This window comes from Papio anubis, chromosome 3 (assembly GCF_008728515.1).
Source record: "Papio anubis isolate 15944 chromosome 3, Panubis1.0, whole genome shotgun sequence".
Lineage (NCBI taxonomy): Eukaryota > Metazoa > Chordata > Mammalia > Primates > Cercopithecidae > Papio > Papio anubis.
The window spans coordinates 161,727,194-161,752,894 of record NC_044978.1 but is presented as its reverse complement, the minus strand read 5'-3'; the positions used below and the strand labels follow the sequence as shown (position 1 = coordinate 161,752,894).

At 45.5% G+C, this 25,701-nt stretch overlaps 1 protein-coding gene across 1 annotated transcript in view; it reads right to left on the bottom strand.

Annotated features, from left to right (window-relative positions):
* Positions 1-20,984, bottom strand: part of LGI2 (leucine rich repeat LGI family member 2) — a 32,733-nt gene extending 11,749 nt beyond the window's left edge. Inside the window, exons 1-7 of the mRNA XM_003898547.3 lie at positions 20,541-20,984; positions 18,561-18,632; positions 16,865-16,936; positions 14,804-14,875; positions 8,903-8,974; positions 7,733-7,902; positions 1,847-2,011 (exon numbers count right to left, since the gene is read on the bottom strand). Of these exons, the coding sequence (XP_003898596.1) occupies positions 1,847-2,011; positions 7,733-7,902; positions 8,903-8,974; positions 14,804-14,875; positions 16,865-16,936; positions 18,561-18,632; positions 20,541-20,737 (820 nt within the window). The 5' untranslated portion in view covers positions 20,738-20,984. The remainder of the gene's footprint in view (positions 1-1,846; positions 2,012-7,732; positions 7,903-8,902; positions 8,975-14,803; positions 14,876-16,864; positions 16,937-18,560; positions 18,633-20,540) is intronic.
* Between the last annotated feature and the right edge of the window lie 4,717 nt (positions 20,985-25,701).

The window sequence follows — 25,701 nt, the reverse complement described above, 5'->3', positions numbered from 1 at the left end:
ATCCTCACAACATCCACATGAGGCACATCCACTCCCCATTTCCCAGATGAGAAAACCACGCCTCAAAGGCACAGGTACTTCCTAGTCCATGGCAGAGTTGGGAGTACAATCCGTGTGCATCAGTTTTCAAAAGCTGAGCTCTTTCTAGTATGTGTGCCTCCTCTCTCTAAAGAAGAGAGCTTTTGTCCTTCAACCTATGGACAGATGTAACTCCAAGGACTGTTATGAGCTTCCAATGGGATAAACTAGGCCCTGGTGCCTCACAGGCTCACAGCCAACATCGGCACTGGAACTTGTTCAAGAGCAAAGCTCAGCCAGGCACGGTGGCTCAAGCCTACAATCCCAGCACTTTGGGAGGCCAAGGTAGGAGGATCCCTTGAGCTCAAGAGTTTGAGACCAGCCTGGGCATCATAGTGAGACCCTGTCTCTACAAAAAATAAAAAATTAGCTGGGTGCAGTGGTGTGTGCTTGTAGTCCCAGTTACTCAGGAGGCTGGGGCAGGAGGATCCCTTGAGCTCAGGAGTTCCAAGTTGCAATGAGGCAAGATTGCATCACTGCACTCCAGCCTGGGTGACAGAGTAAGAGCCTGTCTCAAAACAAAAACAAAAACAAAAAACCCACAAAAAAACAAAGAACAAAAAACAGCAAAGCTTCATTCTGCTCCCATCTCCTACCCTAGAGATGGAGAGAAAAGGCAGAGAGGCCAGCTCATCCTCCCCTCCCCTATCTTCCATGTCAGGACGAAGAGGGAAGAACAAAACCACGTGGGTATGGACTCGCTTCCTCATATCCCTTGTTCTTGGCTTCCACGGCAGGTTCACCTGTGCCACTCTGTGCTGAGTCTGCACTTCCAAGAGCGCTGCTCTCCGGAAGGTGAGCTCAGCACTGGGAGGCCAGATGGCCCGACGGTGGCCAGCTCATCTGAAATGGCATCCTCGGAGCATCCGATGTACATCTCACACCGAGATACACTATGAGATAAGGCTCATTAGCAGCTCTCCCCGCCTCCCCACATCCCCGTACCTGCTGCGAAGCCACTTGGTGCTTGGGAGACTCTTAGGAGCCTCCCAATCTAGAAATTCTACCTGAATATGCTTCTTGCTGCAACAGTAAAACGCTGCTCTAAGGCCACATCAGGAGCCTCTAAGGGAAACCCTCTCCTGGGGTGATAATTAGACCTTTGTGGCACTGTTTACACAGTATTATTATCAGATTGCACGTTGATAAATGAGAAGTCTTTCAAAGGTTATTTCAAAAGCAAGTAGACAGTCCACACTTAGTAAGGCTAAGGCACTGGGATCCCATGACAGCACTGAAGGAAGCGTTAACTAATTCATATCCCAAATGCCTAATTTATTCTTATTTTGTATGTACTTACTAAAAGAAAGCAGTGATCACTAGGACTTAGCAAAGGGCACTAGAAACAAGCTATAGGGTATGTGTGTGTGTTTGTTAGCATATTAGTTAACAACCAGCTTAACGAAAGTCAAAGCATAATTTAGTTGCTACAAAGTTGGTACAGACCTGGGTTCCGATACTGCTCAGAACAAGGGATTCTCAGTGTGACTTCTCACCCCTACTAAAAAATGCCTCCCACCACGTGCAACCTGCTAATGGTCATCAATAGTAAGCAGGATCACTACCTGAGGTTTCCACTCTCCCAGTAACGGACCACACCAAGACAAAAACTGGAGAGACCCAGAGGGTAGGCTGCGACGTACGTGTTCCCCAGCTCTAACCAGGTTAGACAGCCAAGCTCTCCCTCAATACAGAGGGCGTTCCTTCTCCCATGGGCTTGAGGAATGCTGAAATTAGTTCAACACATCTGATCAAAGCCACAACACACCTGTAATGTTGTCATAGCTCCGGAAATTCATTTCGATGTGGTCCCACTCCAGCACCATGCAGTTCTCCATGCTGGGCTGCGCGATGGCCACGTACACATCGTTCTTGGAGTTGAACGTATCCACTGAAACCGACTGGTAGGGTAAAGTCTGATGAACAACAAAATCTGGGAACGGGTGTTTAAAAAGAAAAGCGTTCATAAAACCTCCTGCAGGAATTATCAACCACCATCACCTTTCCATCACCACATCAGCTCTGAAAAGGACTGGGGAGGAGGAGGAGGACAGGAGAGAAGCAACACAAACATCACAGCGTATTTTGCTCTGGGACATTCCAGAAAGAGTCCTGGCTTGTGCAGGACTATCAGACAGAATGCACAGCTTCTACTACAGCTTCCTGTGGAGAAACGGCTTCCCGAGTTTGACTAAAGGATCTGAGTTTTAAGCATATTTGGTGAGAATTGACTTTCAAAGTGGTAAGACAGACAGGACGTTGCACAGCAACATTCTCAAAACTGCCGTGCAAATCACGCTGTGACAAGGTGGGGGCTGCGGTCCAGTGAGTTTGGAAAATGCTGTACTTCCAGCTCTCTCAGAACAGCCCTTGTAGGGAAGAAGTCTGCTTTGTTTTGTTTGATGTGGTGCTTCTCAAACTTACCTGACCCTTTATCTCCAGTTATAACCCCTAGCTTGGGATTACCTGTCAGCAGACAATCCCACTGCACGTTCAGAATGAATAGTACACTCCCCAAATGGCACACTGAACACTGGAAACCAAACCAAACCCTCTGCTACAGTCTCAGGGGTATTATGGTTCCTACCCACTTAGCCTAGCATAAAGTGAGTGCTCAATACATGTTACCTTTTAGAGGTGCCCCTCCCTTCATTCTGGGGGCCGAGTAGGTGCTTACTGAATACTTGTTGGCTAAACCAGTGTGAGGGGACTGGCTTTGCTTCTCAGCCCACTCTAAAGACTACAGGGAAGGAGATGGAGGCTGAGTGGTACACGAAGATGTGGGTAGGAGGAGGAGAAAAGAAGAGGCTGCCTCTGCAGCCCAACAGGTAGGAGGTGACTGAGGGAGAGTGTGGACAAGTGGCTCCAGTGGACGGGGTACCTTCCCATCCCCAAGTTGAGAGCAGAACATCCTGGTGAAGGGCTGGGGCTCGAAGGTAAGACAAACTGGGCTTCCAATTCTTGCCCTGCCAATTTTAGCTGCCTGACCTTTGGCAAGACAATTGACCCTCAGGTTCTTTCTTCATCTGTAAAATGAGGGTGGTGTCTATTTCATAAGGTTACTGTAAGACTAAATCCAAGAGTACATGTAAGTATATACTGCAGTGCTCTGGCGATCATTTAGTAGTTGATATACGCAACAATGATAGTATTCAGTTGCCTGCTTGAAGGCTTAGGGAAGAGTCATGGCTCCCCCTCATCCCGCCCCCCACCAAAATAATAATTGCTTGGTCAAAGATAAAAAAACAAACAAACAACAACAAAAAAGAAAAAAACAGAAAAAAGTGAACCTCTGTTCACTTCTGTTGAGCACTGGCAGAATGAGTGTAGAAGCCAGAAAGCGCGTGTTGACTGCACAAGGCTTTGCTGGTTTCTGTGTTCACACGTAGACAGAGAAAGGAAATGGCAGCAGTCAACGTGTGCTCCCTTTTCTGGGGATATAAAAGGACTTGGAGAATACAGCTGCTTTCTTTTAATTACAACCAAGATGTCTATAAACTCCTCTCCTACATCTCTGGTTGCATTCGACTAATCCGAGTCTGCCAAAGGTTCTAGGCACTCCTGAGATGCCCGCCACTCACTCATCTCCTCCCTCCCATTAGCCTCCCTACTGCACTCTGAACTCATAGAAACATAAGTATTCGCTTTAAAAGGCAGGCTGTTTAAAGTGTAGACTAGAAAGTTTCTGGTTTTATTGAAGAATCCCAGGATGAAAAGGAGCTGTCACAGTGCAGAGCATTTTACAAATCTAGCCTTTCGTGGCCCTGTTTTAATCTATTTTCCCCACATAGTGGTTTCACAATATTTTCTATATACTATCTGGCATAACACAGATTGTTAAATCATTTGAATTACAAATCTAACTCTTGATAGAAGACACCCCCAAAAAGGGAGGAGAAGGAGGAAGAAGAGGAAGAGAAGGAAAAAAGAAGAATGGGGCCAGGCAAGATACACAAGATGGCTTGTGCCTGTAATCCCGGCAGCTTGGGAGGCCAAGGCAGGTGGACTGCTTGAGGCCAGGAGTTTGAGACCAGCCTAGCTAACATAGCAAGACCTTCTCTTTACTGAAAATTTAAAAAATTAGGCCGGGCTCGGTGGCTCAAGCCTGTAATCCCAGCACTTTGGGCGGCCGAGACGAAATGGATCACGGGTCAGGAGATCGAGACCATCCTGGCTAACACGAAACCCCGCCTCTCTACTAAAAACACACAAAAAACTAGCCGGGCGTGGCTGGCGCCTCTGTAGTCCCAGCTACTCGAAGCTGAGGCAGGAGAATGGTGTAAACCCGGGAGGTGGAGCAGTGAGCTGGAGATCCAGCCACTGCACTCCAGCCTGGGCGACAGAGCAAGACTCCATCTCAAAAAAAAAAAATTAGCCAGGGCTCATGGTGTATGCCTGTAGTCCCAGCCGCTCTGGAAGCTGAGGGGGAAGGATCAATTGAGCACAGGAGTCTGAGGTTGCAGTAAGCTATGATGTGCCACTGCACTTTAGCCTGGATGATAGAGCAAGACCTTGCCTCAAAAAAAAAAAAAAAAAAAGAGAGAGAATGAAAAGCAAATGGTTGATGCATATATGTTTGTGGATATCAGAGAGAGGACCAGAGGAATTTAAATATCTTCTCCCACCCCCAATTAAATTTACTTCTCACAAACAGCAAAAGCACATTCTTGTGGAAAGATCTTAGAAATACACATATTGATGTGACATCAATTTACTAGTGTTAAAATATTAATGGCACTCTGCAAAAAGAGCTGCCACTTCCATTCACACTGGATTAAGTTCATGATGTCAGTGGGACTCTTACAATTTAGGCCTTTCTCCCAGTGGAATCAACAGATTTTTACATGGCTATTTATAGCACTTGCAGAAAATAAATTATACATGACGCCGATCCTGCTGGGAGAGAAACTGCACATTAATGCATTATTTCTCTTTGCATTTTCATCAGCCCCGAAAAGGGGAAGCTAACAGGACAATTAGGATGCAAAATTCACTTCCTCTAAGGAATTTAGTGAATTACCCATCTAACACAGGGAATCATTGGTAGGTAACAGGGATTTTGAGGTGGTTAAAAATAGACTTGAAGGGAAGGGTTCAAGAGCTGATTAAAGATCTGAAACAGCCCAATGTTGGCTTTGTGGTATGAATTACACGCGTTGGCCAAGGAACAGAATGGGGACAGTACCTTCCTCTCTCTGGGAAAAAACAGTGAGACAGGAGAAAACTCACCCCTTTTCTGAAAATCTGAGTTGAAAAGGAAAACAACCGTACTTAGAAAATATGCTTCTTTCCAAACCTTTGGCAAGAATACGATCACTGTACCACGAACTCTCGAATTTGGCTTTGCATTTTCCATCCATCCTCATTTGCTGCCCCCACCCCACGCCCCTACTGCCCATCTAGCTTTTAATGAAGCAACAGAGGCTGAGGTTTGATCTGAACGGAAGATAATGAACCCCGAACACTCACAATTTGTTGACCTAGTTCTTACACATCAGGGCCTATATTTGGGGGTGGGTCACAACTTGATTGCACCATTTTTTTCCCGATGGAAGAAACTGTCAGCAAGAGCCTCATCTCTGTTTGTGAGTCTTAAAGGGATAAAACCATAGCAAAGCCAGAATTATCATCTCCCTCTCACCAGAAAGCCTAGCGCTGACTTTTTAAAGTTTAGGAGGAAGCTTGTTCATGAAGACAAACACTGCATAAGACAGAGAAGCCTCTAAAATGTGTTAAGGCCTCTTGCTGCTCCATGTTGGGATGAGGACAGGTTACCTCAGTTCCAAGCTACCACCATTCCAATAACAATTCTCAGAGCCTGGGTCACTTTTACAACCATCCCCAGGGCCCCAAGTTCAGAAAATATGTTTTCTTATAGAAATTATTTCCTATTCCCACGGCCCTCCAGCCCATTACTTCCATCAGAGGTTAGCAGAGTCTCTCCACGCTATGGCCAGGTGTGAAGAGAACAATGGAAAATCTGCAAATTTCACCTTAGCATTTCGAGAACTCTCCAGAGAAAATGGAGAAAAGGTAGAGAGAAGTTCTCAGTGAGCTTTGGTTTAGCTTTGGCTTAATTTAATTTAGCATATAATGCCAAATAGTCTTGAATGCCACCTTTTGGTGCAAATGTTATCAACTACGACCGGTGATTTATTGCTCTGGCCCTAAAATACAATAAATTAACCTCCTAATGGCCTCAGCTGACTATGGAGCACCTGCCAATTACACAGCTGAAGAAGCCCCTATTCGATGATGAAAGAAAAAGTCATTTTTGTGAGATTTCAGGTTGTCTATCAGACAAGAATAGAACTTGCAGGGGTCCCTTATTTACAAACAAAGATACCTGGAAATGATTTTTACTTTGTGGGTTTTTGTTTATTTGTTGGACGGTGGTAGCAGGGACTGGCCTAAATGTGATATTTTGTTCTTGGAGTTTTGGTGTCTTTTGAGTTTCTGTAACTATTTTCTGTTTCTCATTCCTGCTGCTTCTCCTGACATGACTTGAGACTTTGTAGATAGCAGCTCTCAGCCTGAATGTTTATTTTTATAAATCGAGTAAGCAGGTTTTCATACAGTGGCCTGATCCTCTCTCTGACTTTAGAAGCTGTAGAAACCCCATGTAAGCCTTTCCAATGGAGATACTCACCAGTACCTTTGGCCTCATGTTGTGACAGTGGAAGCAGTTAGTATATATGTAAGTATAGTTTAATTTTATCTTATAACCTGAAAAATGTATAAACTGAAAGCTTGTGGCAGGCCCTGGAAAACAAAATCAAACTTTCTTTACATTTTTCCGTTAACATGAGTTGTTTCCTTTTGATAACTAGTCATTAACTCTTATTTTCTATTTTGCCATTGGTTATAATTTACCTAGTTATCTCTTCTTACATGGGACTCTGAAAGTCATTTGTGGGTTTAAAGCTCTGGTGTTTGGGCCAGGCACAGTGGCTCACACCTGTAATCCCAGCACTTTGGGAGGCCGAGGCGGGCGGATGATGAGGTCAGGAGATCGAAACCATCCTGGCCAACATGGTGAAACCCCGTCTCTACTAAAAATACAAAAATTAGCTGGGTGTGGTGGTGCACACCTGTAATCTCAGCTGCTTAGGAGGCTGAGGCAGGAGAATCGCTTGAACTCAGGAGGTGGAGGTTGCAGTGAGTCGAGATCACACTGCTGCACTCCAGCCTGGGTGACAGAGTGAGACTCCACCTCAAAAAAAAAAAAAAAAGTCTGGTGTTTGTTAGTTAAATGTACAGTGAACTTCATCTTCCTAAAGCAAGAGAACAGTCTCAACCGAGTAATTTAGGCCTCCCTGCACTGACCTTCTATGAAACCTAGATTGATGTGAAAACATTCTCTTGCCAAACCCACAAGTTTATACTTTGACTTAAGAAAATGAAACCCTTAGAGAAATTTGAATTTTGCAAAGAAGCAAAATTAAAGCCAGGGCAGTTAACAAAAATTCTCCCAAACTTTCAAGATGTTTTCCTTACCACATCAATTCATTTCTTTAGAATGTTTAAATTTTCTCTAGAACAATTTTGATAAACAGTTCTATATTCACCTTTCCCCACTCTCTGTTGACAGTCTAAAAGAAAGACAAAGAGATTATTCTAGATATCCATGTCTGATGAGATAGGCTCTGAATACCTGTAGTTGTGCATTCATAGTCAAAGCTGGTCACATCATTCAGCTTCTTTTCCTGATACTCTGGTGGACCACTACACAGCACGTCGGAAACAGTGGAATTTGTCATCTTCAACCACAGGTATAGCCACTTGGCTTTGCAGTCACATTCAAATTTATTACCCCTTAAATCTCTAAAAATCAAAATAAAGCACAAACACATAGACGTGTCTGACATGTTTTGGTAGTAACACGAAACTCCAGAATTATTAACATCCTGATATATTTAAAATCCCTTAAAATGGAGTTCAAAAAATTTTGTATATAATGCCTCCTGTTTCTTGTATCTATCACTGACTTTATTTAATACTCCTCAGCACCCGGGAATTTAACTGCATAACTATATAACGTCCAGAGAGCTCTCAGCGAGGACATATCATCTCTCTAGATGCTCTTGTCTCCACGCCATGCTGGAAATGGGAGACGTGTGATAGAAGAGCAGCCCCCCAACAGAGGTTCTCATCAACATAAAGAGGATATTGTAGGAAGATAGTTTTCACAAACACAATTGAAACTTCAAGCTCTTGTTAAAACTACGTCCAGTAGGTGGGGCACGGTGGCTCATGCTTGTAATCATAGCACTTTGGGAAGCCAAGGTGGGCAGATCACCTGAGGTTAGGAGTTCGAGACTAGCCTGGCCAACATGGTGAAACCCTGTCTCTACTAAAAACAAAAATTAGCTGGGGGCAGTGGCATGCGCCTGTAGTCCCAGCTACTCAGGAGGCTGAGGCAGGAGAATCGCTTGAACCCGAGAGGCAGAGGTTGCAGTGAGCCGAGATCATGCCGCTTCACTCCAGCCTGGGCAACAGAGCGAGACTCCATCTAAAAAACAAAAACAAAACTCTATCCAGTAAGAAGCAATGCTAGAAGATAAAGCAGGTGAACGCGCCATCTCAAGGAGGGGACCTCCCACCCAGCAAGTGCATTTTACCATTGGCCTCATGGTGCTAAGTATAAAATGGCAAAATCCAACACAACACAAACTGTATGCTATTTCCCAGGATGCACTACTTTCTTATAGATTTTTAGGCACAGCATAAAAGAAATGCATAAAAGAAAGGTAAGAGGGGATTGAAAGACATGATTAACTGGGGCACAATGACAAGAACACATAAACTAAATTTCATTACTTACAGTTCAATCAGAGAGTCTAAATCACTGAAGACATCCCTTGGTAGTGCTTTTATGTGGTTATTGGCCAAAGAACTAGAACAAGAAAGTCACATTGCAATGCAGTTATTATCTCATACCCTGTCACTCTCAATTCCCTTCAGATAAAGCTATTGACTTACAGCACAGCTTTGGTCATCAATACTGAGATAGAGCTTAGTTATGCAAAGATAACATAAGATATGCTGGATTATAATATAAATTTTCTTTTTTTTTTTTTTTTTTACAAAAAGCACTTTTTAAGCTCTTTATGTATATTTGCTCAACCTCAGATGGCTTCCCATGCTTCTTAGAATCAAAGCCAAAGTTCCTTCGGTGGCATGCAAGACCCTTTATTGCCTGGCTACCTCCACTCTTGCTTACCTAGGAGACCCCATGTTATCGGTCTCCAACTACTCAATGGATCTCTGATCCAGCCACACTGGCCTCCTTGCTATGCCTCCAACAGGTGAGGCATGCTCCTACCCTCCAGGCCTCTGAACTTGGTCATCTGCCTGGAATGTTCTTTCCCCAGCTATCCATTTGGCATTCCATTGCCTCCTTTGGGTCTGTCCTCAAGTATCATCACCTTCTCAGGCCTCTGCACACCTCCCTTCCCTGCACTGCCATCATTTGGCACACTGCATATTTTAATTATCTATTTGTTTACTGGCTGTGTATTCTCCCTCTACATAAGCCGCATGAGGAAAGAGATTATTATCTGTCTGTCCACTGCTGTATCCCCAGTTCCTAGAACAGTGCCTGGCACACAGCAGGTACTCAGTATATCTTTGCTGAATTAATGTATTAAGCACCAAAGTGAGAGTGATAAAAGAAGATTTACAGTCTTGTCCCAAGAAGTTCCCTAGTGGTCCATCTGAGTGAATTCTATTACTTGTGACTCTAAGAAAGGACTCAGTAAATACTCCTTTACATAAAGACACTCAGCTCTAACCTTTAAGAATAAAGGTTAGAGCTGTAGGGAATGATTGACTATGATCAATTTCATTTTCACATTAATAAAGGTTGACCCAAAACCATTTTGCATTTGCTCGTGGGGTTAAAGATCATTCTAAGATGTCTTAGTCCACACCCCACCTCCAGGAAATAGACTAGAATGCACAGCATCAACTCTTTCTCCGATGATTCAGGATTTTGCAGTGCCCTGTCATCATCCTGTGAAGATGAATGTCCACGGTGCAGGGCTGATGTAGAAAGACGCGGAGTGTTGAAATGATGTACACTGAGTTTGTGATTTCCCCAGGCACTGCACTCTAATGTGAGTCAGCCAAGAAACTGATGCCTACTTCTGTTTTCTTTTACACATATGAATGCAAACAGCCAAACATATAAATGACAAACATGTAAGCAATTCAGCCCCAACCTATTTAAGATATCTACGAAATGCATCTTCTGTATCATCATAATGACCCATCCCAGAAAGATGAATTAAAGAAATGAGTCTTCCTACCTAGAGTCGGTTAGCTGGGCACAGTAGAAAGCTTGGAGCCCAAACATTCTTGCTTCAAGGCACCAACTGAATATAGGGAGACCCATAGCTTCTGAATTATGCCCCTTTCCATCTGGGTAGCCACAAATGGATTTAAATAAAGTTTCATGTACTCTTTTGCCTTTCTTTTCTAAATGATGTATTTGTACATTTTTAACTGTGTTGGAAAATACGCTGAATATGTAAACAGACTGAAGCTACTCTGAAAGAGCTTTTGGAAATTTTTAAAAGGGGGGGTGTTCATTTTGATTTTTTTTTTCTTGGTCGATGGTCACTTTTTCTGGAAAGTAAAGTACAACAGTGTTTTAGCTAATTAACATTATTAGCTAAAAACTTCAACTAATTGAAAGTTATTGTATTGATATGATAAGTATACACAGAATGGTCAAAGCCAAAAAAAAAAGCAGAGTGTTTAGCAACGTTCCAAATGTTCAATTTAGATTTCAGAAAGCACAATTATTTAGATGGGCTATTCACCCCACTCACACTAAGTGCTTAACACCTGCCTTTCCACTTCATTTTGCCTACAAATCATGGCACTTACTTTATTTCTAAAACTACTTAACAGCTCCCTGTCCCTTGGGCTTCATGGGACTGCTGGAAACAAATGTTCTAGATTTTAGTTACAGATTGGCACAGCTCCTTCAATGCTTTGAAACCTGATCTATGTCTCTTTTCCTATGCATGTGAGTCTGTAAGCATTGGAAAAGTTCATAAAAGATAAAAATCAGCTGCTTAACTTCAACAAGCAAATTCCAAATAGGAACTTCCATAAGCACGGGGGTGAACTTTAGAGACTTGGTATCTTCTCTTTGCTTAGAGGTTTTTAAAAGGGGAGGGAGGTGAATTGATTCATTCTTTAAACAATATATTAAATTATTGAATTACTAAATACATCTCCAGCCTAGAGGAGTCAACGTTAAAAGTCGCCTGGTCGGGCACGGTGGCTCACACCTGTAATCCTAGCACTTTGGGAGGCCGAGGCAGGCAGATCATGAGGTCAGGAGATCGAGACCATCCCAGCTAACATGGTGAAACTCCGTCTCTACTAAAAATATAAAAAATTAGCCGGGCGTGGTGACACGTGCCTCTAGTCCCAGCTACTCGGGAGGCTGAGGCAGGAGAATCGCTTGAACTCGGGAGGCAGAGGTTGCAGTGAGCTGAGATCACGCCACTGCACTCCAGCCCGGGTGACAGAGTGAGACTCCATCTCAAAAAAAAAAAAAAGAAAGCAATTCACCTGACTTGTCCAGAAGCAGAGCACATATGGGAAATCCAATTCCATTAAGAAGCCATCCATCGGCCGGGCACGGTGGCTCAAGCCTGTAATCCCAGCACTTTGGGAGGCCGAGACGGGTAGATCACGAGGTCAGGAGATCGAGACCATCGTGGCTAACACGGTGAAACCCCGTCTCTACTAAAAAAATACAAAAAAACTAGCCGGGCGAGATGGTGGGCACCTGTAGTCCCAGCTACTCGGGAGGCTGAGGCAGGAGAATGGCGTGAACACGGGAGGCGGAGCTTGCAGTGAGCTGAGATCCGGTCACTGCACTCCAGCCTGGGTGACAGAGTGAGACTCCGTCTCAAAAAAAAAAAAAAAAAAGAAGCCATCCATCAATTAGCAAATCAGAAAGTACGTCCTGCTGGGTTAGCCCTGCGCTAGACACTGGGGGAAGAACAGAGCTAAGGGCAGATCACTAAAAGTCCTGCCCTCCAGGAGCTTCCAATGTGCTGGGAGATAAAACGAACACCCAGGCAACAGCACCAACCGGTATAGTCATTGTAGACAGTAAAGTACCGGCTGCATGAAGCCAATGACAGGAGTGAAGAGGAAGATGGAGAATGGCTTAACTGGGGAGATAGAACTTAATTTGGACTTTGAATGAAAAGGCAGATGCCAAGAGACCAAGGGCGGAAGAAACAGCATCCCAGGCAAGGGAGAGGATATGAGGAAAAGCAGTGGGATGAGGTGGGGGAGCACCGAGAGCTTGATGTTCTGAAGACACTCAGAGAAATAGGGTTAGAGAGCTGAAGAGGGGCTTGACTTGTAGGCTTGACAGCAGGGTGGTCCTACTCACTGGGATGAGCTGGTTCTTCTCTAATGCATTCTGTGCTCTCTGGACCCAAGTGCAGGACTCCCTCGCTCCCTCTGTGTTTGTGTTCTCTGTACATACCACAGAAAAGGAGGTGCCTCTTGCACACATGTATGCATGATAACACATGAAACAAACGCATAAGCATGCACAGACGAACACAGTTATGTACACTCATGTATATAAGTCCATGCATCCAAGGATACTTTGTACACCTGCACAAAGATATGCAAATACCCGTGCATGATACCTGCTTGTTCACACCCTCCTGCTTATGGCCATCTGAGCAAATGAAAGTTGCCATCTGGACTAACTCAGCCCGTCACATGGGCTTTGGGTTTATAATCTGCCCAGAGCTTTTGCTCAAATACAAAGCCCTAATTCCTGACTTCTGGGAACCAGGCTCATCTGGCCACAGCTGTTCCTCTTCAGACACCCACAGCTGTCTCCTTAGCAGACTCTGTCTGGCCACCCAAACTGCCAAGGATACTTGAGGGGTCATGGAGGAAATTGGGACTTCTTAATGCGTGGAGGGAAGGAATGATGATGATGATGATGATGATGATGATGCCAACTATGCCTTGAGCATTTACCATGGGTAATGGGCTAGATGCTTTGCAAGCAAGCATTAACCCTTTATGTACAGTGATCCTATGAAATCAGTATAGTTATCCCTATTTTATGGAGGAGGAAATTGATCTCAGAAAGTTAAGCAATATTAATAAATCATGGCCTTGAGATTTAAACTCAAGCCTATATGACTCCAAGCCCACAACTGTAGCCTCTACAGGAATCTGGGGATTTCACACTTAGGTTGAATCTGAAAAACAATAAAGGCTTTTATAGGAAGAAATGAAGACCTAGGACATTCTCCAGTACCAACTATGCTGACACAGAAGTTTGGGCTTCCCACGTCTGCGCCCTCATCTCCTTACCCCATAGGCTTTAACTTAAGCAGAGCCTCTACTTGTGGGCGTTCCAGAATCAAGTGCTTGCTAGGCCTATTGACAAACCCCTTGGCCAATATCGGGGCTTGATGTGAATGGTTTCCTCATTAGATGACTATGTCCACACTGTACCAGTCAGGGTTACACACGCTGAAGGTACTACCATCCCTGCCCAACACTTCCAGTCAAAACCCTCCAGTTTTCCTAACTGTCTTTATGGCAGGCAGGCTGACTACAGAGATGAGACATGTTATCTTACTCAAACTCAAAATACCTATCATGCAAATGGGACCTGGTTCCTGGCTAACGAATTGCTCCTACCAAGACAACGAGTATTTTTACATTTTCATAAACACAGCCACTATTTTTTCTAGTTTTACAAATTTTATACATTTGCTAAGTGTGTGTACTTGCTTCATTTTTGTATGCCAATTTCAAATCAATTTCTTTAATTTTATCTCTAGAAAGCTCTTAAAGAACCAGAGAGCTTAGTTGAAACCACAGATTAATCCAACATAAAAGAAAAAGTGATTTGCATTCAAATGAGAGGAACCATGAAAATGTCTCTATTCCACTTTATCCTAATTCTGATTCAACATTCCACCTAGTCATCTAAGACTTGGTTCCAAAATCTGTAAAATGGGGACTCACAGATTATTATGAAAGATGAAGAAGAGAAGGCTCACTAAGCACCCAGCCCTGTGCCTGGTGCCAAGCAAGTATAAGACTCACAATAATTTCCTTCCCGGCTGGGCGCAGTGGCTCACGCCTGTAATCCCAGCACTCTGGGAGGCCTTGGCAGGTGGATCACTTGAGATCAGGAGTTCGAGACCAGCCTGGCCAACATAGCGAGGCCCGGTCTCTACTAAAAATACAAAAATTAGTCAGGTGTGGTGGTGTGTACCTGTAATCCCAGCTACTCGGGAGGCTGGGGCATGAGAATGGCTTGAACCCAGGAGGCGGAGGCTGCAGTGAGCCGAGATCACGCCACTGCACTCCAGCCTGGGCGACAGAGTGAGACTCTGCCTAAAAAAAAAAGAAATTTCTTCCCATCTCCTCCATCAAGCAACACAAGTCCCTCACACCCCAGGTTGCTCCTTAATTCCCACACAGTCGTGTGGTCTATAACTGCAATTCAGGTTGATAGAGATGATAATAAGACAAGTATGTGAGTACTCACAATGAGCCAGTATCTGACTGACAACATAGAAACCTCTTAAGTAATCTAGAAATTCGTTTCCTTCGGGGACTCTTACAGCCAAGAAACAGAGAGGCTCCAGGAAACGAATCTTACGCCACATATTAGAGGATTTACAATACTTTCCATAGGACTTACAGGTGAGTCAGGTCACGGAGGCCCCGAAAGGCATTTCTTGAAATGGTTTCTATTTTGTTCCCTTCGATGAACCTAAGAGGAAAAGTTGTATAATTAAAATGAATTTTCTCTCCTTAGTATCTCTAAAAAAACTATGTTGGTAAGATTTCAGAATAAAATCTGAAAGCATTCCTGAATTATAAGAATTGATCTCTGAAGACTAGGTCAGCTACACCAAATTACATGTGGTAGCAGTATGTATGCAAAAACACACGCATGTGAGTGTGTGGTCTGCACTCCTTCCAGAAGCGGCATGGAAGTCTTCGAAGAATTCTGAGCTGGCAACATGGGTAAAAACATCTTGGGGAGAAATAAAGAAGAAAGCACTATACAAAGGCGAGAAATTCTCATATCTCTATAAGACTGGAGCACTTCCAGACATTTTCCCTACTCAATCCCACATTTCATGGTGCCTGGCCATTCATACTTCTGTTAATGTCACTGTCCCTTGAGGGGGTTCCCTTGTTTTACATCTCCATACTAAAGTTTTTTGCTGGGGGAGAATTCCGTCAAGCTTGGTTTTCAGCAACCTTGAGTCTATCGTGTCCTACACCATCTAATCACCAAGCAAATGGGTGACAAGGCAGGAAAAGCTCAAGCTCTCTAAGCCACTAGGAAGTAGGAAGTACAATGAAGTTGAGTAGGGACCAAACTTCTTTCTCTGTACCAAAACCCCACAGGGTTTTCTCATGGGATCTTGTAATATGACCACTGGCCATGCTTTAAGGTCTTTGTGGGAAAGAATTGATGTGAATTCACTATGACTATTCTCTAGGCCCAGGGAGAACTAAATTTTAGTTTATAGCATCATATTAAGTCAAATGTAAGAAGGTCTTTGATGAGATGCTCCACAGGTGGCGCTTTGTAACACAACATCATCAGTGAATTAGTTCTTGATTCTTGCACTGAAAACTCACTGACGGTTTTTAAAAGTGAGGTGTTTTTTCAGTAATACACTTCAGCATAAACTGATGAGCTGAGCCAACTTCCTCTCCAATAACCTTGATCATAAGATGAACTACCGTAAAAGAAAACTCATAGCTTTACAACTGCTACCTCCATTGGGTATGTATGTGCTTTGATAGACCCTAGTCAGATTTAGCATTGCAGTCCTGCTACACTTTCCATACTATGCATATGATGATATCAGAGTATTATGCGAATACACATATTATGTATACTCTGGAGAAAGAATTCCTCCAGGGACATCTTTCCTCAAGACACAAAGTCAGCAGAGAGATTTCTTATATCTGGGATGTGTCTAGAATTCCAATACCTACCTGTTGAACTCAGACAAGATAATGAGACAAGGCTTTAAAAATCCCTCTGAATGCTAAGTGAGGAAATCCCATCTGATAGCAGGATTAACATTATTACAAAGTTACCAAAGACAAGGATGAAAGAACTTAAAGGGGAAAAAAGACATGAAAGGAAGAAAAGGCAGAAATCAGAACAAGAGGAAAGCTCATTGTGAGGGGAAAAACCTGCACATCAAAAAAGGGGAAAAGGACCTTTTTTTAAGGAAAAAAATAAAATGAAATTAGACCCTCAGTAGCAATTCATAGGAGATACTGCAAAAGAGATGTAGGACAGTGAATGAACAACATGAAGTTGTACCCCCCAAATAGGGAGGCTTTCTTAAAAGTAAGTAACCCTCAGAACCCTGCAGCTCTATTTCTGGCTATCAGCAAATCCATGCTGATTTGCTCATTACTTATAAGAAGTAAAAATACCCAGTGCAACCTCCAATTGTGCTTCCTACATGACAAATTAAATGTCAGCAGAGAATGAATATCTCTCCTTCTTTGTTTTGTCGCTCCCTCTTTGTCTCCAGCCTCCTCCTTCCCCAGCATGTTTGTAAGCAAGTAAACTACAGAAGGTCAGTGCTGAAAAGAGAATGGGGTGTTCTCCATTTTCTCCACCCCTAAACCCTCACAGAGATGCTGTTCCAGCACAGAAACCAATCCAGAAATTCTACCAAGATACCAAATGTTCAGCACACAGACAAAGCACAAAACTTACAGGTATTCGAGATGGAAAAGTCCAGCGAAAGCGTCATCCCGGATGATCGTGAATGAGTTAGAATTCAGCAATCTGAAAGTAAGAGACAGATTCCAATGCAGAGATGTAAAACTCGAGTCACATAGTGAAGCCATTTCTATTTCCTTTGCTACATTTTGATCTGTGGGCAAACATGAGCTCTTCTTAGTCTAAGGAGAATCCATTTGGTTGTAAGAAACCTGATTTTCACAGCCTGCTCTTAGAGACGATGGCAAGTAGATTCCTTTTGACCAGATTTTCTTGTCATCTCCAGAACTCTACTCCTTTCGTCCCTATGTGTCTCAGTAAATACGGACCTGATAGCTATTACTTTAAAACATTATAATGCTCAGCACGACTAAACAGTCAGTGAATGCTTTATGGTACACAAGCAATCATAAAATTAGAGATCTAAAAAGATCTAATCCAAATCTATTTTTAGGAAAATATAAGCCCAGAGAAGCTAAGTGATTTGACCAAAGTCACACAGCTGGGACCAAGAAAAAACAAAAATCAAAAAAACTTTTTCTACTGTATTATACACTCCCATAAAAATAGTTTTTTTAAAAAAAAGTTTGCTTAAGAAACTTTCAGAAGACTGTCACTACGTAGTTTTCTATTTGAGTCATCACCCAAGTCTACTGGTAAAAGAATACCTAAAATTGTATTTCTATTATATGAAAAGTATATTTTAATAGCACTGCCATTTCTAAGAGGCCTCAGATTTTAAAATGTTAAGTATAATGTTAAAAGTAGGCATATAACATTTCAAGAACAAAAGTATCAAGAGTATGTTTATTTAGGATGAATTGTGATCCCCTATATTCCATTTACCCAAATTTTTCTAGATTGAAAAACAAGCACATTGCTTGTTTTAATTTCAATCTCATCTCAAATTTAAGAAACCAACATAGATCAAGAGAATGAGGTGTGTACTCATACTTTGCCTGTCACTGGTTTGCTGTTGAAAACTGCTTTTTGGACATTTCTTTTCATCAGCAAACATTACCCAGCCTGCGTTACAGGGCACAACACGAGCATCACCACAGTGACTTGAACATCGCTCACAGAGAGGAGCTGGGATGAGGAATAGTTACGAGTGTGGGCTTTTGGCCCTGGACTAGAATCCTGGCTGTGATTTGGGGCAAGTTAGTTAACTTCCCTGAGCCTCAGTTTCCTTATCTATCAAATGGGATCATAAGCATGCCTTCATCCTACGGATGATGTGATGATGAAATAAAATTATGCAGATAAGTTCACAGGATGCTGCCTGACTGGTTTAAGTTCTCAGCAAACTAAAAACACTCCTATTTCCAGAGTAACAGTAAGATTTTAAAATGAAGTTTTCTTTTAAACTGAGGTGTTTGGGAAACAGTGCATTTAGGTGACGCAGGTCATGAGTCAATGCAATTACCTCCCCATTTACTAGATGTGGGTGTTGGGATCTACAATAAAGTCTTTGAAGAAAACAAGTATCCAACTAAGGAAAGAAAGCTGAGCAGAGAGCCTCAGTGCTTTGCTGGGGACATCACAGGGTGAATTAACACCATGAGGCAGCCATGGTCTCTTCCCAGAGCTGGGGTACTTTAGGAAGGGCTGATACCAAAGGGGCAGAGGCAGCAGTTCAAGGATGGCACCGCAGAGCCCCCACTGTGCAGAGGGAACTTCCCATACTCACAGCAGCTGCAGGGAAGGCAGATGAGAAAACATTCGGTCCTTGATTTCTGAAAACGTCCCATTTACCAGGCTCCTATGGGCAAAAGATGAACAAAAGTAGGCCTAGGTTTCTTTCAGGAAGTGCCAGGCAGGGTGGGGGATCGACCTCTGCCTCCGCCTGTACTTCAAACCCTGACTATCAGGAGTGAGGCGTAGCACAGTTGCCCAGGATCTTCCCCGGGGTAGGAACGAGGAGACAAGCCACTTCCCAATGAATCAGATCAATATGAAAACTGGTCTGAATAACAGAAACCTTTCCCATCAGCTCCTTCCACAGACATTATCTCGGGCAGTTTAAATCAATCCCTTCACTTCCTTTTCTTAACTACAGGAGGCCCTTGCCTGAAAATGGATAATCGCTTCACCTCTGCCCATGATTCTGTTTGTGTAGACACAGCGTTACTGTTGGCCTACGAAACGCTGGGGTAGGATTAAGCATTCCTCTTGGGAGCCCATCTCTGAAGGACAGTCAGAGCACTTCTGATTAAATGCACCACGAAAGCCCTGGGGAAAAACTCACAGACACCTGAACTCCCCTGTGTGGGGAGAGACAGCGCCATCTGCCAAATAAAACGGTCAACCAGGGGGCAAGATGCTTGGCTTTATTTCTGCCCCCAGGCCCCCTATCCTTTCTGGCCACAGCAGGATCTGAATATATTATTTCAGAATTCCTTTCAGTTCGCATGCAGGTCAATTAAGCAGCTGCTGGTCTGAAGGATTTAATAAGGGGAACTCTAATTTCTGGAATCCTCCATGTCACCCGACTTGGCAATATTAAGAATCAAAAATGTCCTCTGTTCCCACCAGCCAAACTCTTCTGACTTTCTATAAGTGCAAACGGGAACTCCCTCACTCCTGGGTCCAGGCCCCTACAATTTGCCTTGGGTGGGAGGCTGGGGAGCGTTGGACACAAGAAAGTATCTTGGGCACAAGCAACGTCACCTCGGGGATTCCCTGCCTCCACCACCGAATGGGCACCCAGACATCTTGGCCTGGAACAAGAGAGTGGTCCTAGCAGTAAAGATAAAGCCCAACAGCCCCTTCCACCGCCCTTATGAGAGCTGGTCATTTGGCTTGAGTGGCCAGGTGAGGGCAGGGTGAAAGCACCTCGGCAGGTGGCTACGTCATGTGAAGCCCTTTCCTGTCAGTTCTTCCTGCTGAAAAATGCAGCCGACACAACTGTGTGATGGAGAAAGGGGACAAGAAGCCCTCCTGACCTCAGGGCAAGAAGAAAAGCTGATTTCAAAGCACTTGGTCACTGGGCTAGGCGCCCGACATGCCCCAAACCTCTGCCAAGCCTTCTGTGACCTCACTTCCAGGCCACGTGGGGCGGACCCTCGGGATCCCAGAGCCTGCATGCTTTGACCTCGGCCTTTTGTAACCTGCAACGTGGAGAAGTCGGGAGGAGGCCACGGGATGAACATTCGCCCCAGACCTGATGTGGGGCAGTAAGACCTCACCCTTCCCAGTTTGCACTCAATCAGGTCGTGTTCAGCTGCTCCTTTGCACGCCCCTGCACACACAACTTCAACCCGCAAACACACACACACATACACACACACCCTCTCAAACTTTAATGCACCCCTGAGTCTCCCGGGGACGTCAAACGCACACTCCAGGACTCCACTCCAAAGACTGCTTCAGAGCAGCAAGATTCTGCATTGGCACAAGCTTCCCCAGGTGAGTCTGATGCAGGTGGCCCGTGGGCCACACTCTGAGAAATACTGCCACTGGGACTTGTCTGGGTTTCCAGATTCTGGGGCTCAAGTTCTCACCATCCTCCCCGGGGCCAACACTCCACCCACGTCCCCCACCCAAAGGCAAACAAGGGGCCTGGGGAGTGGGTCAGGGTTGCGCTGCCCCGGCGCCAGAAGCAACTCCCTCGCGGCAGCGCACGCAGGGTGGGGCGGGGCGGGATGGGGGCTGGAGGGGTCCCACTCACAGGGAGCTGATGTCGCCCGGCACGATCCTGGGCACCCAGGAAGAGCCCACGCAGATGATGGACTCCTTGGTACAGCTGCAAGTGGCGGGGCAGCGCGCCAGCCGCCTCACCTGCGCGCTCCGCGGGATCAGGCACGCGGCGCCCAGCAGCAGCAGCAGCAGCCCGAGCGCCCCGCCGCCGCCTCTCCGCAGCGCCATGCCCAGTCCCGGCTCCCCGCCCGGGCCCCGACCCCCACCGTCGCGCAGCGCGCTCGGACCCGGCGCCGCTGCAGACGCGGGCGCCTCTCGCTGCTCTGCCGCCGCCGCTGCTGGTGAGGACGAGGGCGCCGCGGGTGTGGGAGGCCGAGCCGCAGCCGAGCAGCATGCTGGCCGCCACCCCCACTCGGCGCCCCCCCACCCGAGCCCGGGCTGCTGGGCGGCCGCCGCCGCTGCGCCCGCCGCACTCGCGCCTGCCTGACATCAGCACTCGCGCCTGCAGCCCGGCTCTGGCCAATGAATAATGCATGGCGGGGCCCGCCCCGCGGGGGAGGGGGTCAGCGCCGCCCCCATGGCGCCCCACCCGGCCACCACCTCGCCACCCCCTCCCGCCCCGGACCGGGCGCGGGGACAGAGGGAAAAGTTGGGTGACCTTGGGGGAGGGGCCAAACCCGGCGGAGACCCCCGTCGGGGCCTGGCTGAGCGGTGGAGGATCCGATGCCTGCAATCCCTCCAGGGGTATAATCTGGGGAGGGCACTGGGTTCCCTTCAGGCAAATAATGAATAAAGTCGGAGCGGGGAGTGTGGAGAACCGGCTTGGTTACTGGGGAGGGAGGCAGCCCTAGGTGCTTTGAAGAGGAGAGACTTTTGAGCAGCCTTTAATAATTTTGAAGTGCATGCTGCTAGTGGGGTCAGCGGGGATGTCTTTGCTTGCCTTCTGCGGTGGGGCAGTGAGGTCTGGCTCCCGTTTCCACAGCACCAGGGGTTACTGAAGCCAGCCAGCCTTCCCCATAGGAGGAACGTGGGGAAGCAAAGTCGCTGCAGCCTGCACGCCCGGCGCTCTGGGCCCTGCCTGCTGCCTGCTAAAGAGCTGGAAAGCCCCGGAAAGTTTCCCCTTGCTCAGCTGCCCACGGGCCACCCCACCCACCCCAGTCAGAGGAGGGTTAGTAGAGATTGAGGGTGTGATACATCCTAGCCACTGTGATTTTAATCTCCTAACCCTTTGAGGCAGGTCCTGCTTATATCCTTAATTTACTGATGAGGCTGCTGACGTCCAGAAAGCATCCTGACTGGCTGGTGGTCCAGCAGCTCCTGGCTGGGCAGGATGGGCCTCGGAGCCTTGAAGGGCCACATTAACCGGGCCCTCCTGAGCCCCTCTTCATCTCCTTAAGTTTGAAGCAATGAGCTGAAATCTTAACACAGGTAGTGTGCGGCTGAGGAAATCAAAGAAAATGGCTAAAGCAGAAACAAAAGAATGTCTAATAGCCTGAACTGCTCGGAGAAGGGAATCACAGCACCACTGTCCAGCTGCAAACCAAAGAAAAGCATTGCGGATGCTAAAACCTACTCTGAAAAGGCAGTATCCAATGCAAAAATAGGAATCATACTATTGCTTCTTCAGCAATTACTGTTGGTGATCCGCTGACAAGATCCATGAGGACAGTATCAGGCTGGCTGCTGTGGGAGGGAACAAAGGAACAGCTCCTGTCCTCAGGGAGCTTAAAGTCTAGCTGGACAGACAAACCTAAAAGAGTAACTACACCGGCTACATGGGGGTCACAGAGTGACCAAAAGAGGTTCAGGAATTGAAAGCGAGCTTTGCGTAGGCAACTTCATGGAGGGAGTTAGACATTCCCTGCTGGTGGCCATGTATCCAGTACCTGGCATCAGTGCAAATCAGACTGCATTTATCATCATTTAATTCTTGCATCTGTCCCGAGAAATGGGTCCTCCCATTTTATGGATGGGAACATTGAGCTCAGAGGAGTTTTTATCTTGCCCAAGGTCACACAAGACATGGCCGGGGGGATCATACTCCACAACTGGCTGCTGTGTCTAACCCTCGCTGCTGTGTGGGCATGCATTTCACAAATACTTTACTCAGCAAGCCCCAGTGCTAGGTGCTGAGGACACAGACCACAGCCTGGGGAGGGTGACAGACATGCAGACCCATAATCATGGATGTGTGTGCTGCGCACCTGAAAGACGTTTGCCTTAAGAGGGACGGGCTACTGCTCTATAGAGCAGAGGACGGGAGGCTTCTCAAACACAGCACTGCCTGCTGACTCAGGAAAAGAAAATCTATTTCTCACCTGTGAGTGAGAGCCGGGGGTGACAGGGTGGCGTAGCTAAATGCTGGCCCCAGGACTAGACCGGTTGGTTTGCATCCCAGCCTGCCACTTACTGCTGTGTAAATGTGTAATCCCAGCCTGCCACTTACTGCTGTGCACGTTGTGATCTTTCTAAACCTCAATTTCCTCAGCTGTAAACAAGAGGTTGTTGTAACCACGTTTGGGGGTTAAATGAGATCGAGAAAGTAAAGCACTTAGTACCACAAAGGAGGCACTGGGCGTTTGAGCAGAGTTCTATGTGACTAGATTGTAGGGAAGTGACGGGGAGAGGACTATGGAGGGAGATGGGTTTTCCTGACTTCTGTGCTTCCATTGTAATCAAAGTCAGAGTCACCGTCTTGTATTGTGGTTCTCAATCGCGGATAATTCAGGGGACACTTGGCCATGTCTGGAGATATTTGGGGTGGGTGCCCCTGGCGTCTAATGTGTAGAGGTTGAGGACGCTACTAAATATCTTGCAGTACTCAGCAAGAACGATCCAGGCCAAAATGTTGCTAGAGCCAAGGTTGAGAGAGCCCGGCTTAGTGTTCTGGAAAGACCCTTGGCATGAGGAATTCCAGAGAAGCAGATGGTAAGCCAGGTTCATCAGTCACAAGCAAACCTTCTTGGTTATGTTAGTCCCATCTCTAGCTCCTATTTTTTTCATCTATAAAATGGGGATAAAGAGCCCTTCTGTACCTTTTCCTAAATAAATGTGACATATCATCATTGTTACTAACCTTAACTTCCCCAAGCTAGGGCTAGCTCCAGCCCACCCTCTCCAACCCAAAAACCTAAAAATTTCCTGATAGGAGTGGTGCAGAGGGTAGGCTGGAGTAGCATAGCTGGCAGAGTTAGTATTTGTTTCGGCTCTGCTAGAGACACTAAGTAAGTGAGTGCTTGTAAATTATAAGGCGCAGTTTATAAATTAAAATATAAAAATGGAAATGCAGATTACTTTGGTGGTGTTCCAAGTTCCTCAGCAGTTTAAATAAAAAAAACTTAATAGACAATCAGAGAGACACAATCTGTTTCAGGAAATAGCAAGAGTTTTTGAAAATGTAAAAATCCTTCTTCAGATGTACACTTACTCAAGCTATGTCTTTATGACATGAATAACACACGTTCCTACAGTGGCTGAAATGGTGCCGGCTGGAGTGGCCTTCTCTAAAGTCTCAAACAGGTTCTACTTTATATGATTGCATGTGTTGGCAGCTCAAAATGGCATTCGTTCATGCATTCATGTACCCTCATGTTCAGTTACTTGTCAGTTCATTCTGTCAGTATTAACTGAGAACCTACTATGTGCTGTGCATCCATAATAAAACAATGGGCAAGACAGATATGATCCCCACCTTCATTGCAGACAGATATTAAATTAAAAGAATGCATAAATGAGTAAGCAGTTGCAAATTTTGATAGAGCCTATGAAGGAAGAGAAGAGGGGAGACCTAATTTAGGTGTGTATTAGTCCATTTTCATGCTGCTGATAAAGACATACTGGCGACTGGGTAATTTATAAAGAAAAAGAATTTTGATGGACTCACAGTTCCACATGGCCTCACACGGAGGCCTCACAATCATGGTGGAAGGTGAAAGGCATGTCTTACATGGTGGCAGACAAGAGAAAATGAGAGCCAAGTAAAAGGGATTTCTCCTTATAAAATCATCAGATCTTGCGAGACTTATTCACTACCACAAGAACACTGTGGGGGAAACTGCCACACTGTTGATCCAATTATCTCCCACCAGGTCCCTCCCACAACATGTGGGAATTATGGGAGCTACAATTAAAGATGAGATTTGGGTGGGGACACAGCCAAACCACATCAGGATGATGAAAGCCCATCTGAGAACTTAGCTGAGTGCTTTGAGATGAGGAAGGGCAGGCAAGTGCAGGAGGGCAGTAAGCAGAGACTAAGGGAGGGGTGGAGCAGGCAGAAAGCACGGGATGTGTGAAGTCACTAGGACCAGAACATGCTGAGTTCATGTAAGGATCTGAATGCAGGCCAGTGTGGCCAGAGCATGGAGAGTGAGGGAGAGGAAGAGATGAAATGAGGTCTGAAAGGTAGAAAGAAACTAAATCGTGCAGGACATTGTAGGCCAAGGCAAAGAGCCTGCATGTTGTTCTAAATGTCAGAGGCCACTGAAGGACATCAGTCAGAGAAGCGGCATGCTATCCTTTATACTTCAGAGCAGTTATTTCTGACTGCTGAGTAGAGAATGGGAACTAGTTCCGTTGAACTAGTCCTGGTAAGAGATGATGGCAACTGGGACTTGACTGGTGGCAGAGAAGAGTGGATGTGGACTCAAGATATATCTTAAAGGAAGGATCAGCAAGACTAGCTGCTGGTTTAATTTAGGAGGGAGGTGGAAAGAAATGGCAAGAATGCCTCCCAGGTTTTGCCTGAAGCCAGTGGGTGGATGGAGGTGCCATTTCTTAAGATAAGAAAGTCTAGAAGAGGAGAGGGCTTGGCTGGAAGAGAAATATTAAGAGATTGGTCTTGGGGATGTTGAGTTTTAGATGTCCATGAGGCATCCATGTGCAGATGTTGAGTTGGCAGCTAGAAGGCCAGTGAGGATAGGAAGGGGGAGATGGGTGGAGGTGGATGGGAAATCTTCAGACCAAAGGCTAATCCCTGATTCCCTCTTGGTAAGCCCTCAATGTAACATTGGTTGATTGAATGAATGAATGACATTTCAGAAATACAGATATTAGAGGGACAATGTCTCTCAGGTGCAATCAGTAAGAAGCAACAGAAATCTTACAGAAGAATGTGACTGAGAATATCACAGTTTGGGGATTCCATTTTAAGACCAAAAATAGGCTTTAAACTCTACACCAAACTGTGAATC